Source organism: Macaca mulatta, chromosome 3, assembly GCF_049350105.2.
Source record: "Macaca mulatta isolate MMU2019108-1 chromosome 3, T2T-MMU8v2.0, whole genome shotgun sequence".
NCBI lineage: Eukaryota > Metazoa > Chordata > Mammalia > Primates > Cercopithecidae > Macaca > Macaca mulatta.
Genome location: NC_133408.1, coordinates 10,210,202 through 10,231,367, shown reverse-complemented (window position 1 = coordinate 10,231,367; position 21,166 = coordinate 10,210,202). Strand labels below are relative to the sequence as shown.

Here is a 21,166-nt window from a genome sequence, read left to right as displayed (position 1 = left end):
ATACATGGGAGCAAATGCATAGAAAAGCTTGTCAATGACACAGCAAAGTAAAACCCAAATGAAGCAAGATGAAGAATGGGCTGCACAGCAGGTAAAACTGCACCACGTTACAGACTGCTCGCCTGGGATGGAACGGTGGAGAGGTGCGCAGAGGGATGGACAAGCGCCTGGCAAGATGGATTTTTTTCCCCAGGCTTCTAATGCTACTAACACTTCCCTCCTCACAAGGTCGCTATAACAAGGTAACATACAGCACTTAGAAGACGGCCTGACCCAGAGTAACACTAATGTTCACATGGCTGCGACTCTCAGACCAAAATCAGTAGCTGGTATCTACTGAAACTTCAGCAAGGCGAAACCAGGGGAATGGCGCTCCTTTGAGCAGAGCAACGCGCATCACATCACTTCCTCCGTAGGGGGAGGCTCCGGCCTCACTGGAGCAGCACTTCCCGGAAGAGCCCAGGATATTCGGGGACCGCCACTGGACAGCAGTCCAGGCCCCCTGGCGCCCAGCCTGCCGCCCTGTTACAGCTCTCATGCCAAGACGTGCGCCTAAGGGCAGGGATTCCCGCGGTCATTTATTCTTGGCGCTAAGCTGCCGCCTCTTTTCTATCACCACCGAGTAACGCACACCCCACCGTTTCCTTCCATTCTGAGTCAACCGCTCCAGCAGCTACAGGGGCGCCAGGTTGTGCGGGGTCAGCACCACCCGGCCCCAGGCTTTTGAAGCCACGCCCGGACGCCGAGGATGGGCAGCATTTGCCCTGTGAACTCTCGCACACGCAGGCTCCGCGCGAGTCCCGGGCGCCCGAGCGGGGATTCCCCTCCCCGTCACCAGCTCCAGGGTGGGGTCCCCGGGCTGGGGAGCCCAGACCCCGGCAGTCCAGCAGCCTATAGACGATCCACGTCCGTCGTGTAACTCACCGCGCTGGGGATCCGCCTCCTCCCGCCAGGGCGAGGGCGAGGGCGCCGTGTATGCTGCGCAGGCGCGGTCCGTCCTCCCGGGTATGCTGCGCAGGCGCGCCCCGCCCTCCCGGTCACGAGCTACAGTGCTCGGGCACGGGATCACGCCTACAGCCCAAGAGGCTGGAAAAATGCCGCCCTGTCCCTGAACAGGAAGCGGAAGCAGGAAGGAACTGAGAACACTGGCATCTGCTACCGCCCTGAATCAGCGTTAGCATGTGGAGGCAACCTCAGCCCCCAGTTTTTTGAAAAGGTAATTCGGATTTGTACCCAGGAATTATGGTGAGGATAGAAATGGACTGGAAGGTTCCTTCCCCTTGCCCACCAAGACTCCAGAGCAGGTGGGTTCCTGATGTCTACTCTGCATGAAGCCCTGGGCTTTCCACACCTCCCTACTTTTCCTCCGAACTCACAGCACAGCTGAGCCAAAATGTATTCCTGCCAAAACGGGCATTTCCCAAAAGAAAATACTGTTTTAGATTCATTGTTCACAGCCTCTTTCCTTCGTCTCCCCTTCCTTTCCTCATCTCTTGCTCTAATTGGAGAATTTGACAACTCTGAACCTCTGACCGTGGACAACCCCAACTCCAGCAAGCCCGGGCAAGAATGGGGCAGTTGCAGCCCAAGGTAGCCAAACGTAAATTTTGCTTAGTTAGAGACCATGGAGAGGTCAGACCAAGAAGTGGAAGGGAGTGACTGGCCTGAGGCCTTTCTTTGGGCCACTTAGTGTTGAATGAAATGATAAATATAGCCACATTGTCTGGAAGCGCTTCAGGTAATAATTATTCTCTAAGGAAAGCAGTCATCATATTTATATCCATAAAATCAGTTTATTAAAGAAGTTACATAGCAATATACATCCCAAACCTTTTCTCAGAATTGTCATTAGCTTTTTAAATTCATTAAATATTTTCATCTCATTAAAAATGGTTTCTTCCTTTAAAATTTCCCAGAAAGTGTGGCCTCTGTTTTCTGCTACTCAGTTTAAACACGTCATCAGGGATAGATAATTAATAATGTCATGTGAGCATAAAAGGAGATTTATAAACCAGAAATGTATTTTCTGGGAACCAAGTTTCAAGTGACTCAGGTAAGTTTTATTAATTTCACGGGTGAAGCCCTTGGATAAAGCAGTGCCTAAATCAAGCTTGTTTACCCTTGGCATCATGTGACCAAACACTGTTGCAGGATAGTGGAAGTACAGCTTGGGAGGCCTTTGGCCTGAGCCTGTTTTGCCCAAGCCCATCCAGAATGAAGAGTACAAAGGAAGGCTAGTGTGTATGCAAAGCAGCATGGCTTATTTTGAGGTCCTATTAGTTGTGGGCCAACAAAACAGTGGCAGGATCTGAAGGAAGAAATGTATTGCAGCAGACCATATCCTTTAAACCACAAAGGGAAACTGAGGAAATGCTGGCTTTAGGCCAAAAAACCCTAGCTCAAAACACAGCTTCCTCCAGTGGCTCAGAGGCAGACCAAGTTCATCAAGTCAAGGACCTTTTCCTGCTACCACCTTGGGGAGAGGGGCCTTCACCAGCGCGCCCTGCACCTGGGTCTCTGCTGTTCAGAACCTACCCAGTAACAACAGTAGCAAACATCCACGTTTTCCCCTTATGTAACTTGGGAAACTGTTGGGCACAGTGGCTCACACCTGTAACCTCAGCACTTTGGGAGGCCAAGACAGGAGGAACACTTGAGTCTAGGAGTTCAAGACCAGCCTGGGCAACGTAGGGAGACCCGTCTACAAAAAAATTTAAAAATTAGCTGAGTGTGGTGGCAGTCACCTGTAGTCTCAGCTACTCAGGAGGCTGAGGGGAGGGATGGCTTGAGCCAGGGAGGTTGAAGCTGCAGTGAGCTGTGATCCCGCCAGTGCGCTCAGCCTAGGCGACAGTTTGGAAAACTCTCTCTCTCTCTCTCTCTATATATATATGTATATGTTCAGGGAAATGGCAGCGTGAGATTTTATGGCAGTTCTTGAGATTTCAGAAACACTTCAGCACCAGCCAAATCCCCCCATGAAAGCAAGGAACACTTTTCCAGTTGCCTAAACATTTTAAAGTTACAACGAAAAATGTTGTGAAAAGAACTACAGAAGCCGGGCGCGGTGGCTCAAGCCTGTAATCCCAGCACTTTGGGAGGCCGAGACGGGCGGATCACGAGGTCAGAAGATCGAGACCATCCTGGCTAATATGGTGAAACCCCGTCTCTACTAAAAATACAAAAAACTAGCTGGGCGAGGTGGCGGGCGCCTGTAGTCCCAGCTACTCGGGAGGCTGAGGCAGGAGAATGGCGTAAACCCGGGAGGCGGAGCTTGCAGTGAGCTGAGATCCGGCCACCGCACTCCAGCCTGGGCGACAAAGTGAGACTCCGTCTCAAAAAAAGAAAAGAACTACAGAGGCTGGGTGTATTGGCTCATGCCTGTAATTCCAGCACTTTGGGAGGCCAAGGCGGACGGATCACAAGGTCAGGAGTTCAAGACCAGCCTGGCCAAGATGGTGAAACCCTGTCTCTACTAAAAATACAAAAACTAGCCGGGCATTGTGGCAGTCACCTGTAATCCCAGCTATGCAGGAGGCTGAGGCAGGACAGTTGCTTGAACCTGGGAGGCAGAGGCTGCAGTGAGCCCAGATCACGCCACTGCACTCCAGCCTGGGTGAAAGAGTGAGACTCCGTCTCAAAAAACAAAAACAAAAAAAAACCTACAGAATAGAGTAGGGGTAGAAAGAAGTCATGCATTTCCAGTGGCTAGCACTTTGCGCTCCGCCTTGGCGAGTATCTGCAAACTTCCTGACCATCGAGTGTACCTGCAGCCATCCTGGATGCCAACTGGCCACAGACCCTTTGCTATGGGGAGTCCCCGGCTACATCTATTAGCAAGTTGGAGAGAGGTTTCATTTTGTCCCCATGATCCCACTCTCCAGCAAAGCTCAAACTGCTGTCACAATTGTTTCTACCTAAAAAGGAACATAGAAGGCAAGAGCCACAGTCAATGTTTTCTGTGAAATGGTCTTGCAAATAGCATTAAGAAATCTTGAATTTCAAAGAAAAGGTCTGATTAGAGGTGCCTGTTGGAAGCAGAAGCCTCAAGAAACGAGGAAGGAAAGTTAATTTGAGGGTCTGTTTCATTTCTGATACAGAAGAATCACAAAAACAAGTATATGCCGCTGGCTGTAGCTCCCCTTAGGATTTGGATAACCAGCTGGATTTCCAGACGGCCACTCCCGTTTTCTGTGCTTCCCTCCTCCGGGCTATATCCTGCAGAGCTTCAGCGGGAAGTTCTCCGTGATGAGGTGGTCAGGGTGAAGAAGCACCACGATGTTAACCTCAAATTCTGAGATGAGAAAAGAGAGTGGGTTTATGCTTACGGTCACCGAGCAGCAGAACCACATGCCACCACCACTGCAGGCGCAGGAAGCTCCATCGGCGAAGGAACACCCGCTGCGGGTGGGTTTCACTGCTGTCCCCTCAGCACCACCCCGACCTTTCAGCCAAACCAGTGGAGATGACTATGCTGATGTCTGACTACCTCTGTCAACTTCCTCTAAGTGAATTTTAGTCCTCTCATCTTGGAACATGAGTGATCAGGCTTCACCAGCTACACTTTCCCTGTCCCTTTGCTTTCCTAAAAAGGATATTCTAGAACCCTTTCAATTCACTTGTATTCCTTTGCCTTATTTTTACATTTCCCACGGTTCTTAATGAAAAAGCAGACGGTGAACCGGCCCGCAGCTGTCTGGGCCCATGTCCCCAATCCCCAAGTGAGAAACAGTCTTCAGATTGGATACTATTCATCCATCACCTTTCAGTAAACAGGCTTCCTTCTCCACCGACTCTTCAGCTGCTATGGGTGAGCCTTGTTGATCACAACAATAGGGGTGTGTGTGAAGAGGAAGCATGTGAAGACAAATAAGCGCCATGTCCTTCCCCAGTGAGATGAGGGTGGCAAGGGCACCATGTGGGCAGAGGGCACCCTGTGCCGAGCCCCACACTGTGGCAGCTCAGCTGCAGAAGGGGCCTTGGAGTCAGTGCCCACCTGTGGCTGGGGTCTGCAGGACAACATCCTCGTGTGGGGCTGTCCGCCTCTGCCCAAACATCAGCCACGAGAAGAGATGGCCACCAGCAGTGCCCGGCCTATCCCTCCTCACTTTATTGTCACTACATTAGAGCCCTCTGGGCCCTTCTTGCCACCACCCCCTTCAATGGGTTCCCCAGCTTTCTTGATGTGCCCCTGGGAGGGTGGAGGGTGGAGTGTGTGGCTGGAGTGGACAGAGAGGGACGCCCAGTAGGCCTGAAAGGGAGCTGGCGGGGGCTTCCCTTTTCAGCAGGAAAACAGCTGCATCGGAGCCGCCATGCTTCCCAGGCCGAGTGAGTGCCAGTCTCGGGCCTGACCATGCATTTGAGGTCACTGCACAGAGTTGGAGGGGAACACACAGAGGTGCTGCTCTGGATGCGGACGCAGTGCTCACTCCTGACCTCCAACCTAGAGGTCCCCGAGCCTTTCTGAATCACTGTCCCTTCCTACTGGGTCTCTCTGTTCCACTTCTTCATACTGTCAGGTGATCTCCCAATTAACATGATTCTTATTAAGATGGATGTACCATTAAAATATTTATAGGAAGAGTTAAAAACATGGAAATGTTCATGATATAATGTTAAGGGGAAAAGGCAGAATATAAAAAGGTGTCTGTGACCTGATTCAGATCCCATGGTTAAAATACGAACACAGAGGTTCATGGAAACTCACTAGAGGCACCCTAGGCTGCAGGGCTCAAGGCCTTCCTGCTGCTGAGTGCTCACTCTGGGGTTCTCACCGGCCCTGGACCTTCATTCGGAGCCACCCTCTCAGCAGCCACACCACGTGGTGCTCACTCATGTGAGTTTTCTTCATGGAGCTCAGCGTCACCTGCCCTTGTCTACACTGGTATGGGTCTATGTGTTTCCCCGTGTGACGGTGGAAGTTCCACAAGCACCAGGACTGCCTGTGGGTGTGTCCCCTGTGCGACACAGCAGCTCCTTAACGAGGTTTTGTTGAGCAGCCGAAGGGCAGCAGGCTCTGAGCTGTGTGACCCACAGCAGGCCCTGGCACTGAGGGACTAAAGGGCGGCAGGCTCTCAGCTATGTGCCCACAGCACGCCCTGGCACTGAGCGGCCCTTCCCATGAGCCCATGAGGGCTGGAGGCGAGTGCCACTTACCCACTTTGAAGTTAGTGGTCTCCAGCGTCGGGCAGGTGAACAGCCTGGGGAAGACCATGTAGATGGGGACAGAGAGGCCCCGGCACACGTCCCCGTCGGCGATCTGAATGTTCTGAATCTCCGTGGCGTCGCGGGCATAGCCTTCTGCACACCCTGGGGAAGGGAGGCCACATCACGCCGTCAGGGCCAGCAGAGGCTGTGGGTCTATCCCTGCACTGGCACCACCCCCCAGTCTGCTCCAAGAATCCTCCAGGGTCCCCTCACTTTCCTCAGACACGCAGTTACTACCATGAACAGCCACGCTCTTACTTTTGCTTCCCCGACATCCTCTCTGTTTTTGGAGTCGGGGTCATGATCTGCTCTGTTGCCCAGGCTGGAGTGCAATGGTGCGATCTCAGTTCACTGCAGCCTCGAATGATCTTCCCACCTCAGCCTCCCGAGTAGCTGGGATTACAGGGGTGCACCACTGTGCCCGGCCCCCCAGCATCCTCTTAACCACGGAACTCGAGGGTGGCAGTCGAGGGGACAGGCAAGCACAGGGCCTGGTGGCGCGGCCCTCACCGCATGTCTCCACGCGCACCAGCTGCAGCTCCACGCTTCTGATGGCGGCTTCCGAGCTCTCTACCACCAGCTCTCCCGTCAGCGGCTGCGTGATGACACAGTTTGTTGAGTTGAGATGTCCTCGAAGGAGAAATTTGGGAAGCAAAGCTCTCTAAAACAAAATGAAAACAAACACCTCAGAATGCAGGAAGTGGGGGAAACTGCTCCATACTTTGGTGCAAATAAAACCTGGAAGCGAAGCTGGGTAGTGGTTACACAGTCCACCAGGACCGTCTCACAAAACGGGAAGAAGGGAGCCAAGTACTGAAGTCTTGGACATTACCAGGCTGAATTATTCAACAACTCTCTACATATGGCACCTGACTGACACTCCCTGTACAGAGAATGACTCAGAACCATCCTAACTGCCTAGACTCAGAGCTAGAAAGCTCCTTCTTACCAAGAAATAAGATACGAAAAAGTCTGAGGGAGTCGCCAGGGTGTTCAAGACAACCTGACACACACACGGTTAAAAAAAATAAATACAGAAAGTCCCGGTCAGGCCCAGTGGCTCAAGCCTGTAACCCCAGTGCTTTGGGAGGCAAAGGCAGGAGGATCACTTGAAGCCAGGAGTTCAAGAACTGCCTGCGTAACACAGCAAGACCCCATCTATAAAAAATGTTTTAAAAATTAGCGGGGCAGGCTGGTGCACACCTGTAGTCTCAGTTACGTGGGAGACTGGCATACTACTGTTCAACAGAAACATGATGCAAGCTGCAAGTGGAAGCCACATATATAATTTAGAATTTTCTAGTAGCCACATTAAAAAGGAAGGTAAAATTAACCAATATATCAAAAGTGTTATCACTTCCACATATAATCAATATCAAAAATATGAATGATGTTTTACATTCTCCTTTTCATCCTGAGTCTTTGAAATCTCGTATTTACATGTCCATCTCATCTACTTGGTCCAGCCATGTCTACAGGGTCAATGATGATGTGTGGCTGGTGGCCACCTGACCAGGCAGTGCAGCTCTGGACCTGAAAAGCCTCGGGCTCTGGACCTGGCAGTCCCCAAAGGTACAGACCTCTGAAAATGTCTACATTCAAGATGGAGCTTTTGTTTATTTATTTTTATTATAACCATCTTTAGAGACAGGGTCTTGCTCTGTTGCCCAGGCTGTAGTACATGGCTCACTGCAGCCTCACCTCCTGGGCTCAGGCAATCCTCTTGCCTAAGCCTCCCCAGTAGCTGGGACTATGATCGCATGCCACCACACCCAGCTAATTTTTACATTTTTCTTCTGTAGAGACAGGTTCTCACTATGTTGCCCACGCTGGTCTTGAACTCCTGACTGTAAGTGATGCTCCTGCTTTGGCCTCCCAAAGTGCTGGGATTACAGACATGAACTACTGGGCCTGGCCAAGACAGAATTTTAAAAATAACTAAGAGAAGCTATTTGTGTAGAAAAACAAAAAGCAGTAGCAGTTCACATTAAAATGCTTTTAGGCAACTGATGAAAAAGGACGGCTTTCAACATCCAGCTCAAGATACTGAGTAAAAAATCATTGTCCCTCTCCACCCACTGACATGATATTAACATATACAAATAACATAAACCTCTACTACTTTGCGTCTGAGCTCCAGCCTCCCTGCAGCTCCTGTAACACTATCTTATGTCCTTCCAATAAATCTCTTTTCTACTTAAAAAGCAGAACAAAAAGCCACCAGTGGCATTTTGTGAATAAGCAATTTTCTTTTATTTGCTTTATGTGTTATTTTCTTATTTTCCAACAATAAACATAAATGGTTCTGTCAAAAGAAAAGTTCTTTACGTTTATAAATAAACCTATACCTAGAAAAGCCACAAGGAACGCCCTGTGGGGACCACCCAGTGAAGCGCTTCGGTGGGACAGAAAGTGGACAGACAGCGTGGCTCCCAGGGGTTCAGGGCACCTGTCTTCCAGGTGGCAGGGGGCCCGGTGAGAGCGGGGGCGCTCAGGGGGCATGTGGTCAGCCTGCCATCAGGCGGGGGCCTGCGAAGGGCAGTAGGCAGGTGTCACAGGTGAGCTCACCAGACCGGGCAAGCTGCCACAGGCTGGCACCACAGCTTCCCGCAAAGGGGATCTCCCACCTGGAAAAGCAGACTCGGGGCAAGGTAGGACAAGTGTCCCGTGTCATTCACGGCCACAATGCAGACAGCGAGCCTCTGGACTCAGGAGACAAGCTGCCCACAAACACCCCCGCCACGTGCCACACCCAGGGCAGAGCACCTCTGACGAGTGTGTGCTGAGGACCAGGAGAACAGGTTGTCACTGGGGCTAAGGATACATACAGCCTCTTCAGTAACACCGCACACACTAGATCCCCTTTCATAAATGTAAATTGACAACCAAGGATCAATACACATTTAAGGAAAACAAAAGCAAGAAAAAGACACACGCACTCGACAAGCAGAACCAACCCCTGAGAAACAGAATCAATACAGGAAACGGAGATGAAAGGCCCCTGCATCCGTAATGGCAGCAGCAGCTATCCTGAAGAAGAAACGGTGTCCGGAAATGAATCACATTACTGCTGAGGTCAGCGCTTCCGCAGACAGGCTACAGAGGGTGGGAGACAGGAGTCTGAGTGGCCCACTGGGGTCGCATGCCCTCAGAAGCCGGAGAAGGGAGACGTGCAGAACAGACAGAGAGTGGCCTTTCCTCCCTCACCTGTCTGAAAGGCTCCCCAAGACACATGTCCAGCCTCTGAGGGACAAGGCCGATGACCTCCCAGGGCCCAGGCCTCCCAGCTTATAGTTAACTTGATCCTAGTCACTGTGGTCCAGACAGAATAAAGAATTAGAGGAAGGATGAAAAGTTCCATCCAGGAAGAACTACAGGACTCCACTGTCTAGGGGAAATGCACGGAAGGAGATGAGAGCGCAAGATCAGGGAGGCCGGGGCCAGGCAGAGTTTTGAACGGGCCCAAGTTCACCGCGCAGCTCGAGTGACCAGCTGAGGCTCCACCAGGGGCTGCCACTGAGAGCCAGAGAGCCCTGTCCTGACGCAGGAGGTGGGAGGACTGGGCCGGCACTGCCCAGGCGTCTGTGTCCTCACTGTACCTGCCCCGGCCGTGAGGCGTCCACCACTGCAGAGTCTTTCAAAAGCAGGTGCTGCCTGGCCTCTGTCAGGTGGGAGTGCCAGGGGAAGAAACTGCCAACTAAACCTCTGTGGAGGATGACAAGAGGCCAGGGGGCCGGCGCAGGCCCTGGCTAACCATGAGAAATAAAGGGACATGGCTGTGTCACGGGCAGCGGGGGATCCTGGGGGCCTGTGACGCAGTACAACTGAGGGAAAACGGTGAAATGAATACACAAATACCCCTCCCTGAGGAACTCTTCAAAAAGCATTCTTCTTTTAAGCTGCTTTTCTGAGCTTAAAAAGGATATCAAATTGAAAATACTGAGTAATTTGGGTACAAATAATCAGGAATCTCTGCTGGCTGTGACGTGATTACCAAATAAAGACCACCCCGGCAACAGCCAGTCTGTGGGGTCTGGCTGCTGGGAAGATACCCACAGCATTCGTCTGCGCAGGCCGTCTTACCTCTTTGACGTTCTGTAAGGTTTCAGGCGTAATCGTGAAGTCCACGGGACTGGGAGTAAATTTCCCCTTCTGAGGCTAAAATGAGAGGTGAAACCGAAATCAGCAGGTGAAGGCCAAGAGTTCTGCAGGCCAAACAGCCTGTCCCTTTCCAAAATGACCCAACGGCAGCCTGGCGGTGCAGGAAGCACGGGGGACTAAGAGGAGCATGCCTGGGTCCCGAACATAGTTCTGTCAAATTTCCCCATCTCGCTGAAACTCAGTTTCCCCATCTGTAAAATGAGGGGAGGGATGTCTTAATCTCCAATGTGCCTTTCAGGTTTGGAATTTTAAAATCAGATCTAAGGAACAGAGCAGTGTTATTGGCAAGTACTTATTTGAAACCTCTCAGCACAGTGGCCCTCCAAAGGGCTCTTCACACCTCCCAGATGGTCCCACTTCACAGACGAGGAAAGCGGGGCAGAGAGCTCAGCGACCTGCTCAGCTCAGTGGTAGAGCTGGAGGCTGAGCATCAGGTTGCTATTAGCCTCTGAGCTATAGAGCTGTCTACCTGAAGAATCATACCTATCAAATAACTATAAATGTTACCCAAACAGCAGTTAACAGTGATCACCTCCACGTTACATCATTTCAGAATCTATCGATACAGCCGAGCTTCATGAGAGCCTGCCTGGCATCTTTTATCCAGGGGCTGGGATGCGAAGGGCCACTGTACCACCCAGAGAGCCGGGGGAGGAAGGGTCCTGCCCGATGTGCTGACGTGGAGTCCCTCTGGCCCGCGGCCTCAGCTGGGGGACTCCGGGCCAAGGACAATGATGCACACGTGATGCTCATGCCACTGACTGCCTCTGACCCAGGAGTCTCTTGTCTTCTGCCAGCACCCATGAAACAGTAAGAGGCTAAATGATTAGCTTGTAAATAGGGTAAAATCTCAGACCCCCGGGGAGATTCCTATTATCAAGCACCAGAGCCCCCGAGTGAAGCTTACAGCGGAGTGAACGATAAATTCACAGGTCTTTGTCAAGTCCTTGGCCAACAGAGACCGCCTCATGTCGCAGCGCAGTGTGTACTAAAGGGACAGTTGGAGGAAAAAGGTCATTTTAGTGGCATCTGCTTTCATCTCGGAATTATATTCAAAGAGACAAGTCAACATATTTTAGAGAAACATTGTACAATCAGTGTCTTATAGAAAATTAACATACATAATAGGATAGTTAATGTGCAAAATAAAGGCATTTCTATTTTAAAAATGAACCACTTTAAGGTTATTCTTCGATCTGTTTGCACAGCCGTCCTGCAGTTGGACCCACTGGCCAACAGGTGCACGGTCCCACCCGTAGCAGGAGCAGGCTGGCGGGACAGAAAGGGCAGCGCGCTGAGGAGCAGAGGCTGGACCAGATCCCGTTGTCCACCTTATTGTGCGAGCCCAGACAGATAACACAACTTGTCTGAGCTTCGGCTTCCCTTCTGTAGAATGGGCTCTCAACACTCACTCGCAGCGAGACTCCAGTGAGATCATGTGTGACAAGCACTTAGCACAGGGCTGGCAGACAGCAACGCCTGGAACACAGCAGCTACTTTGTAAGTGGGATTAGAAAATCCATGCAGTGAGGACTGCAACCTTGGGATAGTACCCAGCATGTCACAACCCTTCCTTGCTGGGCACCCACTCCGAGTGCAGAGCACTGCCCAGGGCACCAGAGCCAAGCTCAAGGTCACACCTGGTCCTCAGGGAGCTTCTAGTTTACTGAATATGCAATAACCCACACATCCATCAACCAACTTCCACACGGTCAACTCATGGCTAATCTTATTTATTGAAACATCTGAGTTCCCTCTCCACCTGCCAACACTCAGATGTAGCCTACACCTCAAAGAAAAAGTGGGTTGGAAAAAAATGTAGCATCGTGCTTGCACACTTGCTTTTTTAATGTGGCAGAGCCGCGTTCCATTTCTCTGCTGTCCCTAGGTTAGTTTTCTGAGCTGGTTGCTACCAAGGTGCCTACTGCAAGGTGGGCTCTATTCCCCCAAGGGGAGCCCCACTGCAGAGCTGGTATTGAGCAGGCTTTGAACAGGGACTGTTGCTTCAAATCCCTGTCTATGAGCTGAGAAACTGTTTAAAAATGTAATTCTATAGCAAGATCACTGTTGTAATGCCAGTTTAAAAAAAAAAAATCACATAATCCACGTTTAATAAAGTTAGTTGTGGTTTTAATCATCCAGGAAAAACTTTAGAATTATGCCAAAAATAATTTTCATAACTGGGACTCTATGCATAACTGAATCTTCCAAGAAGCTATATTTGTATGAACAACCTGTCCACATGAAATAAGAAGTTACCACATATTTAAGATACTACTGGGAGAGTAAAACATTGTTTAAAAGAATCATCCCTTGTCTGCAAGGATCTTTATATAGAATATATATACAACATATATATTATCTTTTTAAGATGGAGTCTCACTCTGTTGCCCAGGCTGAAGTGTGGTGGAGTAATCTTGTTTCACTGCAACCTCCACCTCTCGAGTTCAAGCAATTCTCCTGCCTCAGCGTCCTGAGTAGCTGAGATTATAGGCACCCATCACCATGCCTGGCTAATTTTTGTATTTTAGTAAAGACTGGGTTTCACCATGTTGGTCAGGCTGGTCTTGAACTCCTGACCTCAGGTGATCCACATGCCTTGGCCTCCCAAAGTGCTGGGATTACAGGTGTGAGCCACCGCGCCTGGCCTAATTTTTGTATTTTTAGTAGAGACGGGGTTTCACCATGTTGGCCAGGCTGGTCTTGAACTCCTAACCTTAGGTGATCTGCCCACCTCGGCCTCCCAAACTGCTGGGATTACAGGCGTGAGCCACTGTGCCCAGCCCTGTCCAGTTTTAAAGTAGACTCCTATAAAAGGAATTTTTAACTTTGACTAGGATCTCTATAAATTAGTGCTGAATATACAATTTCAGTAGACATTTTATGTTATAGTATAAACTCTTGCTAGCACAGTTACAAGAGTAGAACAAGCCTAATAAAACTTGCCTACAATTTAAATTATTGTAAAAAGAAGTAGTAGTTGCACAAAGGACAACTCCGGAAGACTGATGATTGTATGAAGTATCCAATAACAAAGACAAAAATGAACGCAACATGACTGAGATGTCAAGCCCTTGATCTAAAAAATGACAAGCAAACCAAGCCTCTGGAAGTCAGGAATATAATACTTGTGTTTTATACATATACATATATATATATGTGTGTGTGTGTATATATGTGCATATATATATATATATTTTTTTTTTTCAATTAAAAATTTTTTTTTTCTTAAGAGATGAGGTATTGCTATGTTGCCCAGGCTGGACTTGAACTTCTGGGCTCGAGTGATTTTCCCACCTCAGTCTCCCAAGTGGCTGGGTTTACAGGTGCACGCCACTGCACCAAGCATGTCTATCTTTTAAATCCTTTATTCTGCTTTATGATTTTTACCATTTTACATTGTTACAACACAATTTAATTTATAAATGAAAACTTTCTTGGCATATAATTTAAGAAAGATGATATTAGGGTTTAGCAACAAAAGTTTCTATCCAAAGAAATGTGCCTATGCTAACCTTTAGAGTAAGTGCAGTAAGCAGTGGGGGCCGAGGAGTGCTGGTCTGGACCCGCAGGCTGAGGCTGGCCCGTGTGACAGAAGTCACTGCCCTCTCTGGGCGGCACCTGATCTACTATAAAACTGTAAGAAAAAGACCTGCCAAATAATGGCATGAATGAATGACTGGATGAAGACAGATTTTAAAAAATCATAATCTTAGTTTTTCTTAAGTTTATTTTCTCAAAAGAAGCAAAGACAAATTTCGATATGAATCAAGAATTAATCAATACTTGAGAATTTTTACAAATTCTGATAGGTGTACAAACGTTAACTGTAATTACAGAGATGAACGTCCTTAGTTTTTGGAGATGTGCAATAAGGTATTTTGAGATGAAGTACCAAGAGTCTGAAACTAACTTTAAAATGATTTAGAAAAAAATACAGGTGAACAAAGATGGCAAAATACTATTAAGTGCTGAATGACGATAAGTGTGATAAGCTCATGGAAATCAGAGGTTAAGCTAAGAAATCTCTTCATTGTTAGAAATCTGTGAGATAGCTGGGGAGGTACTGAATTCCAAATTGTAGTACTCTGAGGTTAACCCTCAAATGGTAAAATCTGATGATGAAAAGATGAGGGTAGGGGCAATTATTCAATTTACTAAGAAACTGACCACCTGTTAACTCTCCTATATATTTTAAGTAGCCTCCAATCTACACACAGCTCTGCAGAAACACAAGCACACAAGTTTTTTGTTTTGTTTTGTTTTGTAGAGACGAGATCTTGCTTTGTTGCCCAGGCTGGTCTTGAACTTCTGAGTTCAAGCAGTCCTCCTGCTGTGGCCTCCCAAAGTGCTGGGATGACAAGCGTGAGCCACTGTGCCTGGCCAGCACACGTTTTCTATGTATATCTGAACATCTGTCTTGGCAACATGTGGAAAAGGATGGGGTCTCCAATTTGACTTTAAACAAATTCATCTGCTTTTGGTAAGTCTTGCTAAACGCAGGAGTTAACAAATATGGTCACTGAAAACGTGATCTTATTCCAGTTTCTAATGAATATATTCTTGTATTTTTAAATAAACCACATTAAAGAACTATTGTGCAGATAAAGCAAGTTGATACTGATTCTGGGTAGATAATAAAAATAATTTTCAAAATGAAATGTTCAAGATATCTTCAGTATTGCCAAAAAGGCATTTTGCATTCAGTTTCTTTCATGGTGGAAAGAGTCCCAACCTAGAAAGCTGATCAGAAGACTCCCGCCCACACGCCAGCAATTGGTGTTTGTATGGCTACGTCAGCAGCTTCCTCTGAATCCAGGTACTACTCAGTCATCACTGCTGCTTCCTTGGGGTTGTCCAAAGCCTTTGGTGCTAACAAGAAAGGACTAGGAACACTTTTTTTCCTTCACGGAAAGATGTACCTCACACTACATGTGTTTCTTCTGGACAGATATCTTAGGCAATTCATAAAACTCACATACAGATGAATCTTTAAACACTCACAGGGCTTTGGGGGGCTTTTATTTATTTTTATTTTATTTTTTATTTTATTTTTTGACACGGAGTTTCGCTCTGTCACCCACGCTGGAGTGCAGTGGCCGGATCTCAGCTCACTGCAAACTCCACCTCCCGGGTTTACGCCATTCTCCTGCCTCAGCCTCCCGAGTAGCTGGGACTACAGGCGCCCGCCACCTCACCCGGCTAGTTTTTTGTATTTTTTAGTAGAGACGGGGTTTCACCGGGTTAGCCAGGATGGTCTCGATCTCCTGACCTCATGATCCGCCCGTCTTGGCCTCCCAAAGTGCTGGGATTACAGGCTTGAGCCACCGCGCCCGGCCTTTATTTTAAAGGTTCTATTATTTTCAGCAGGAGAATGTATCTACTAAGGCCAAATTATTGACCAAAACTTAATAAATCAAAAAAATTCCTGACTTTCATCCCTGTTGCATATAAGACTGAAGAGTTTTGTCTCATCCAGCAAGGGAAGTGCTGCTAGGCTGCTATCACAAAAGTATCTTTCTTTCTGCTGAATAAAGGAAAGGCTCTCTCACCCCGCGTGGACGCCACACTGCTCCTCAGACAACAACAGCAGACTGTGAAAGACGCCCTTAACCAGCAGAGGTAGACAGGAAGTCATGAACCCACTTCCCCTCATTGACAAGGTTTGTTCAATCAAGAATATCAGCCTATGTCAAAGTAGTAGCCTTTGGGTGTTAAACAAAGAGATACTTATAAGTATAGAACAGACAAGTTAATGCTAGTGCCAGAAAGAAGTTGGGGCATATCTGTTACCAGACAATAAAAGCATCCCTTACAATGTCAATGTGGCCTGAAAAGAGCCCAAAAGAAACAGAGGAAAAAGAAGTTAGAGCACGAGTGCTTTGAGGCTCCCATCAAAAATAACGGCCATATATAAAATGTATTTATCAGAGAAAAATGAGAAATTAACGTAGAATACACATGAGCGGTCTCGGCAATAAACACAGTATTAAATTCTTGGGCCCGTCTACTAACACTGAGTGAAAGAAAGATCACACCGTTTTTCAGAAGAAAACTTGTGAAGTCAGTCGCGTGGGACTAGGAAACTCTCACCTGAATGTTGACAAACACGCCATGATATGTCTCATACAGAACTTTGTTACCCTTCGCGTGCAGAGGAAATTCAAACGGGATTTCGGTTTTGCCGCTGGGAAACTTCCCTGGCTTCACCATTTCTATGGTGCTGTTGATAATCTGGATAGGCTGTAAACAAAAATCAGTTCAGTCCATCAGCATGCCCTTGGAGACGTCCTTTCCCATTACAGTGTCTATTAATAACCTTCTGAAAGACACAGCACCCTGACCCGCTGGAGGCTACCGTCCTGCTGTCTTGGGCAGCTCTGTGCTGGGTCTGGAGATGAACAGTGACTTGGCTCTGTTTTTTAAGACTCTGGCACAATAAGGATTGATTTACAACATGAGACACACAGGTGCTTGATACACATGGGAACTGAACTGATACATCCCTCTCTCCTCCCCAAGTATCTCATCTAACTGTTTTAACAACCCCGATCTTCAGGATCAAGAAGCAGACCCTGCACAGTGAGGCTGCCTGGCTAACAGGGTGATGTGTGAACCCACGGCTCCCCTCACCCAGCCCCGGGCTCTTCTGGGCAGCGCTGCCTCTGCTCCTGACAGCCCACCAGCTTCCTCAGAGCCTTCCTGCTGCAGCCGCTTGGGGAGAGCAGGCCTTTCCTCCAGCCCTGAGGCCTGCACAGACCTCCTCAGCTGGGCCTCCAAGGAGGAACAGGAGGGTACTAATATTTGGAACCTGCCTTCAAGGCAGGTATTCGTGCTTTTTAAGCGTTTATAGTTTAACATTAGTGGCTCTGAGAAGACCCATGACTTAGGAAGTCAATCTCTTAAGTACTAATGGATTAAAATAAAATCGTAGAAAACAGGAAGCCCCTAAATCTGAACACTGTGAATGCACCTTTCTCTGTCTTCAGTCTTCTCCCCGTAAAATTTAAAGAGTTAATATGTCCTTCAGGAAAAGGAAACCATAAGAATAGAGAAAGAGTTTACATTCTGGAACACAAAACTCTACCCTAAATGACAAAAAGAACAGTTACTTACTCTATTTTCATCTTACCTTAGTGTCCAATCAACAGTAGCATAGACACAGCTAATAAAATAACAGCTTGGATTTTGGAAGGCATGTAACGTAAGCCACAGGCACAGCTTCTCAGAAGAACTGTGATCTTTTTTTTTTTTGGGAGATGGAGTTTCGCTCTGATTGCCCCAGCTAGAGTGCAGTGGTGCCATCTCAGCTCACTGCAACCTCCGCCTCCTGGGTTCAAGTGATTCTCCTGCATCAGCCTCCCAAGTAGCTGGGATTACAGGCACACGCCACCACGCCTGGCTAATTTTTTGTATTTTTAGTAGAAACGGTATTTCACCATGTTAGTCAGGCTGGTCTCAAACTCCTGACCTCAGGTGATCTGTCTGCCTCAGCCTCCCAAAGTGCTGGGATTACAGGCATGAGCCACCATGCCCGGCTATGATCTTTTTAATGGCTGAAATTAATACATTTATAGTTCTCCTAATCCTATTTATCAAATGGGAATATAAGCAGACTTTCAATAGCAGGATATACTCAGAAACAAAGTATCTCCATTTTCGCAGGTTGAAAAGTAAATATCAGAAGTATAACTACCACCATCCCTTGCAAAATAACAACAGATAACAATAAAGGCACACAGCAAGTGAAACCCACCATAAACATGTCTTTTTTAAGAGACATGTGTGTTGCTCTGTTGCTGAGGCTGGAGTAGAGTGCTGTGATCATAGCTCACTGCAGCCTTGAACTCCTGGGCTCAAGGGATCCTCCCGCCTCAGCCTCCTGAGTAGCTGGGACTACAGGCACGTACCACCACACCCAGTTAATTTTTAAAGTTTTTAGAGAGATGGGGTCTTGCTATGTTGCCCAGGCTACTCTCAAACTCCTGGGCTCAAGCAATCCTCCCGCCTTGGCCTCCCAAATTACTGGGATTACAAGCCTGAGCCACTGCGCCTGGCCCTGAGCCACTGCACCCAGCCCAGCATTTCAACATTGAACTAAAATTTGCAATCTAAGCATTCTTTCTTACCTTAACAGAATTATAAAAAGCTTCAAACACACCCACACTTTTGGCACTGAGCTGGAGGTTTACAGTTCCTTCCATGGTCAAAGACACTCCCTGGTGTTGGACTGAATCCTTACTCGATATGACCACCACGCCGGAGAGCACTTCCTGGGAGACAAAAGACAGCCACCAATCAAATTAGCATGCTTCTTTCATTCACCTTGCTTATTAGCAAAAGTAGGTCTCCTTCACAATCAATTTGTTTAAAGATCCAGACATTCACTGAGACACCTGGATACCAGGGTGGAGAAGGCCCAGGCCCTGGTAGGGGCCAGGTGCCCACTGATAATGACATGGCAGCCTGGACACACCTGACAGGGAGCACCAGAGTGTGGGGATGAGAAATCTCATCCCGTCACTGCCTTTCAGACATGTCTTCATTCCTGGTTGGGGAATCTCAACAGATGTCTGAGTTCAAGAGTGCAAAGAGAAGGGCCAGGGCAAATAGTAAGTTCCCAGTGATATCACGCATGGGCATAGATGACGTCCCTTCAAAAGAAACACAAGAAAATAAAACCCTGTTCGTTAGGCTCTTTCTCAGTAGCACTGACTAAAATGACAGCACATCTGCAAATGCATGAGTGACTGAACACAATGGTTAGCCTGGTATCCTTTCTGCCCAGAAATGCCTACTCTGGGCGAGATTGGAGGTTATTGGTGCCATCCACGAGGCAGCAGCATGCCACCTTCCGGAAGGACTGCCCTGTCCCTGTAGTTCCTGCTCACACCGGGAGGCATCAGCGCCTCGATTCCCTTGGTTCACACATCATTGAGAGACTTCACAGCAGATCATCTGTGCGTTTATCTGAAGGTAATTACTGAGTAATAGATTACGGATAGTAACTACATTTGCTATTGGAGAGCAGTTTCTTCCTGTCACCATAGAACTGGACAGTCTCAATTTGTTACAGGGGCTTGAGTGGAAGAGGAAGTTGAGACGATGAAATAGCATCAACCAGAACAGAAAGGCTGAATCCACAATCCACACAGAATAACATGTTTCAGGCTGGGCATGGTGGCTCACGCCTGCAGTCCCAGCACTTTCAGAGGCCAAGGTGGACAGGTTGCTTGAGCCCAGGAGTTTGAGACCAGCCTGGGTAACATAGCGAGACTCCATCTCTACAAATAATAAAAAAAATTAGCTGAGGGTAGTGGCACCCGCCTGTGGTCCCAGCTACTGGGGAGGCTGAGGTGGGAGAATTGCTTGAGCCTGGGGGGTTGAGCCTGCAGTGAGCTGTGACTACGCTACTGCATTTCAACCTGGGTGACAGAGCAAGACCCTATCTCAAAAATCAACAGTAAAAATAAAAATTGGCCTGCAGATCAAACCATTAAAAAACATCTGTCCTACTGGTGTTTAAATCTGCTTATCTTTTTTTTTTTTTTTTTTTGAGACAGAGTCTTGCTCTGTCGCCCAGGCTGGAGTGCAGTGGCGGGATCTCAGCTCACTGTAAGCTCCGCCTCCCGGGTTCACGCCATTCTCCTGCCTCAGCCTCCCGAGTAGCTGGGACTACAGGTGCCCGCCACCACGCCTGGCTAATTTTTTGTATTTTTAGTAGAGACAGGGTTTCACTGTGGTCTCGATCTCCTGACTTCGTGATCCGCCCACCTCAGCCTCCCAAAGTGCTGGGATTACAGGCGTGAACCACCGCACCCGGCCTAAATCTGCTTATCTTTTATTTCTTCTAGATATCCAGTGAAAAATTTTTACCAAGTTCTTTCTTTAACTTGAATTTTGGAAGCAAGAAATATTCTATGTCCCTTAAACGTGCTAAGTATTTTGTTTTTGGTTCCACTCCCCAACCCAAAGCCTTGAAGTCTAATGAAAACAAACACGATCATCTCCATTTTAAGCAATCTTAAGAATAAAATGAGTTCTCTTTGAATTCTGCTTAAAATGGAGATGACCTTGTTTGTTTCAATGTTAATGTTTAATGTTTAATTTGCTGCTCCTAAAAAATTCCTAAGCAGACTTAAACAAAAATTCCTGTGAAGTAACTTAAATTCTAAGTTTAATTAACAGTAATTCTATTAATTTTTTGTATAGCCCAGATTCAAATGGAAATTTAATATTAAAAATTTAGGCCAGGTAAGGTGGCTCATGCTTGTAATCCAGCACTTTGGGAGGCTAAGGCAGGAGGATCACTTGAGCCCAGGAGTTCGAAACCAGCCTGCACGGCATAATGGGACTCCTTCTCTACAAATAAAAAAATTTTAAAAATGAGGCAGGCCTGGTGGTGTGCTGAGGAGGCTGAGGGCGGGACGATCTCTCGGGCCTGGGAGGTGAAGGCTACAGTGAGCCATGACTGAGCCACTGTACTCCAGCCTGAGAAATAGAGTGAGAGCCTGTCTCAAAAAGAGAAAAAGAAATTTCAATCCACTAGTATATTTTTAAAAATTTACTTGACAAATATATCCCACAAATAAATGAGACAAAATAATTTGTGAGCTTTATCAATTAAACAACACAGTAGCACTTGAGGATGGTTCCGTTCCTATGTAATCATAACACTTTCCATCAATCTCACGGGAACAGATCTCTGGGTCTCACTGATTGGCATATTCTAACTATGACATCAGTAAAGCCTTTTCCTTCCTTAATCCCTGCAGCACAGGAAGAAAAAGTAGTGACATAC

The 21,166-nt window shown here is 47.7% G+C and overlaps 1 protein-coding gene, 1 long non-coding RNA gene and 1 pseudogene across 2 annotated transcripts in view; 1 reads left to right on the top strand and 2 right to left on the bottom strand.

The window, feature by feature from the left end:
- The first annotated feature begins 748 nt into the window (after positions 1-748).
- Positions 749-1,392, top strand: LOC144339655 (Down syndrome critical region protein 9-like; annotated as a pseudogene).
- A 2,209-nt stretch (positions 1,393-3,601) lies between these two features.
- The window catches only part of VPS26C (VPS26 endosomal protein sorting factor C), a 42,075-nt gene continuing 24,510 nt past the window's right edge, over positions 3,602-21,166 (bottom strand). Inside the window, 7 exon segments of the mRNA NM_001265971.1 lie at positions 3,602-4,291; positions 6,154-6,306; positions 6,715-6,865; positions 10,288-10,362; positions 11,273-11,353; positions 16,459-16,608; positions 18,495-18,638. Coding sequence (NP_001252900.1) covers positions 4,209-4,291; positions 6,154-6,306; positions 6,715-6,865; positions 10,288-10,362; positions 11,273-11,353; positions 16,459-16,608; positions 18,495-18,638 — 837 coding nt within the window. The 3' untranslated portion in view covers positions 3,602-4,208.
- LOC114676812 (uncharacterized) lies at positions 7,977-9,516 on the bottom strand. The gene is made up of 3 exons (XR_003727877.2): positions 9,412-9,516; positions 8,773-9,300; positions 7,977-8,115 (listed from the first exon to the last, which is right to left on the bottom strand). It is a non-coding gene; the product is annotated as an uncharacterized LOC114676812 (long non-coding RNA).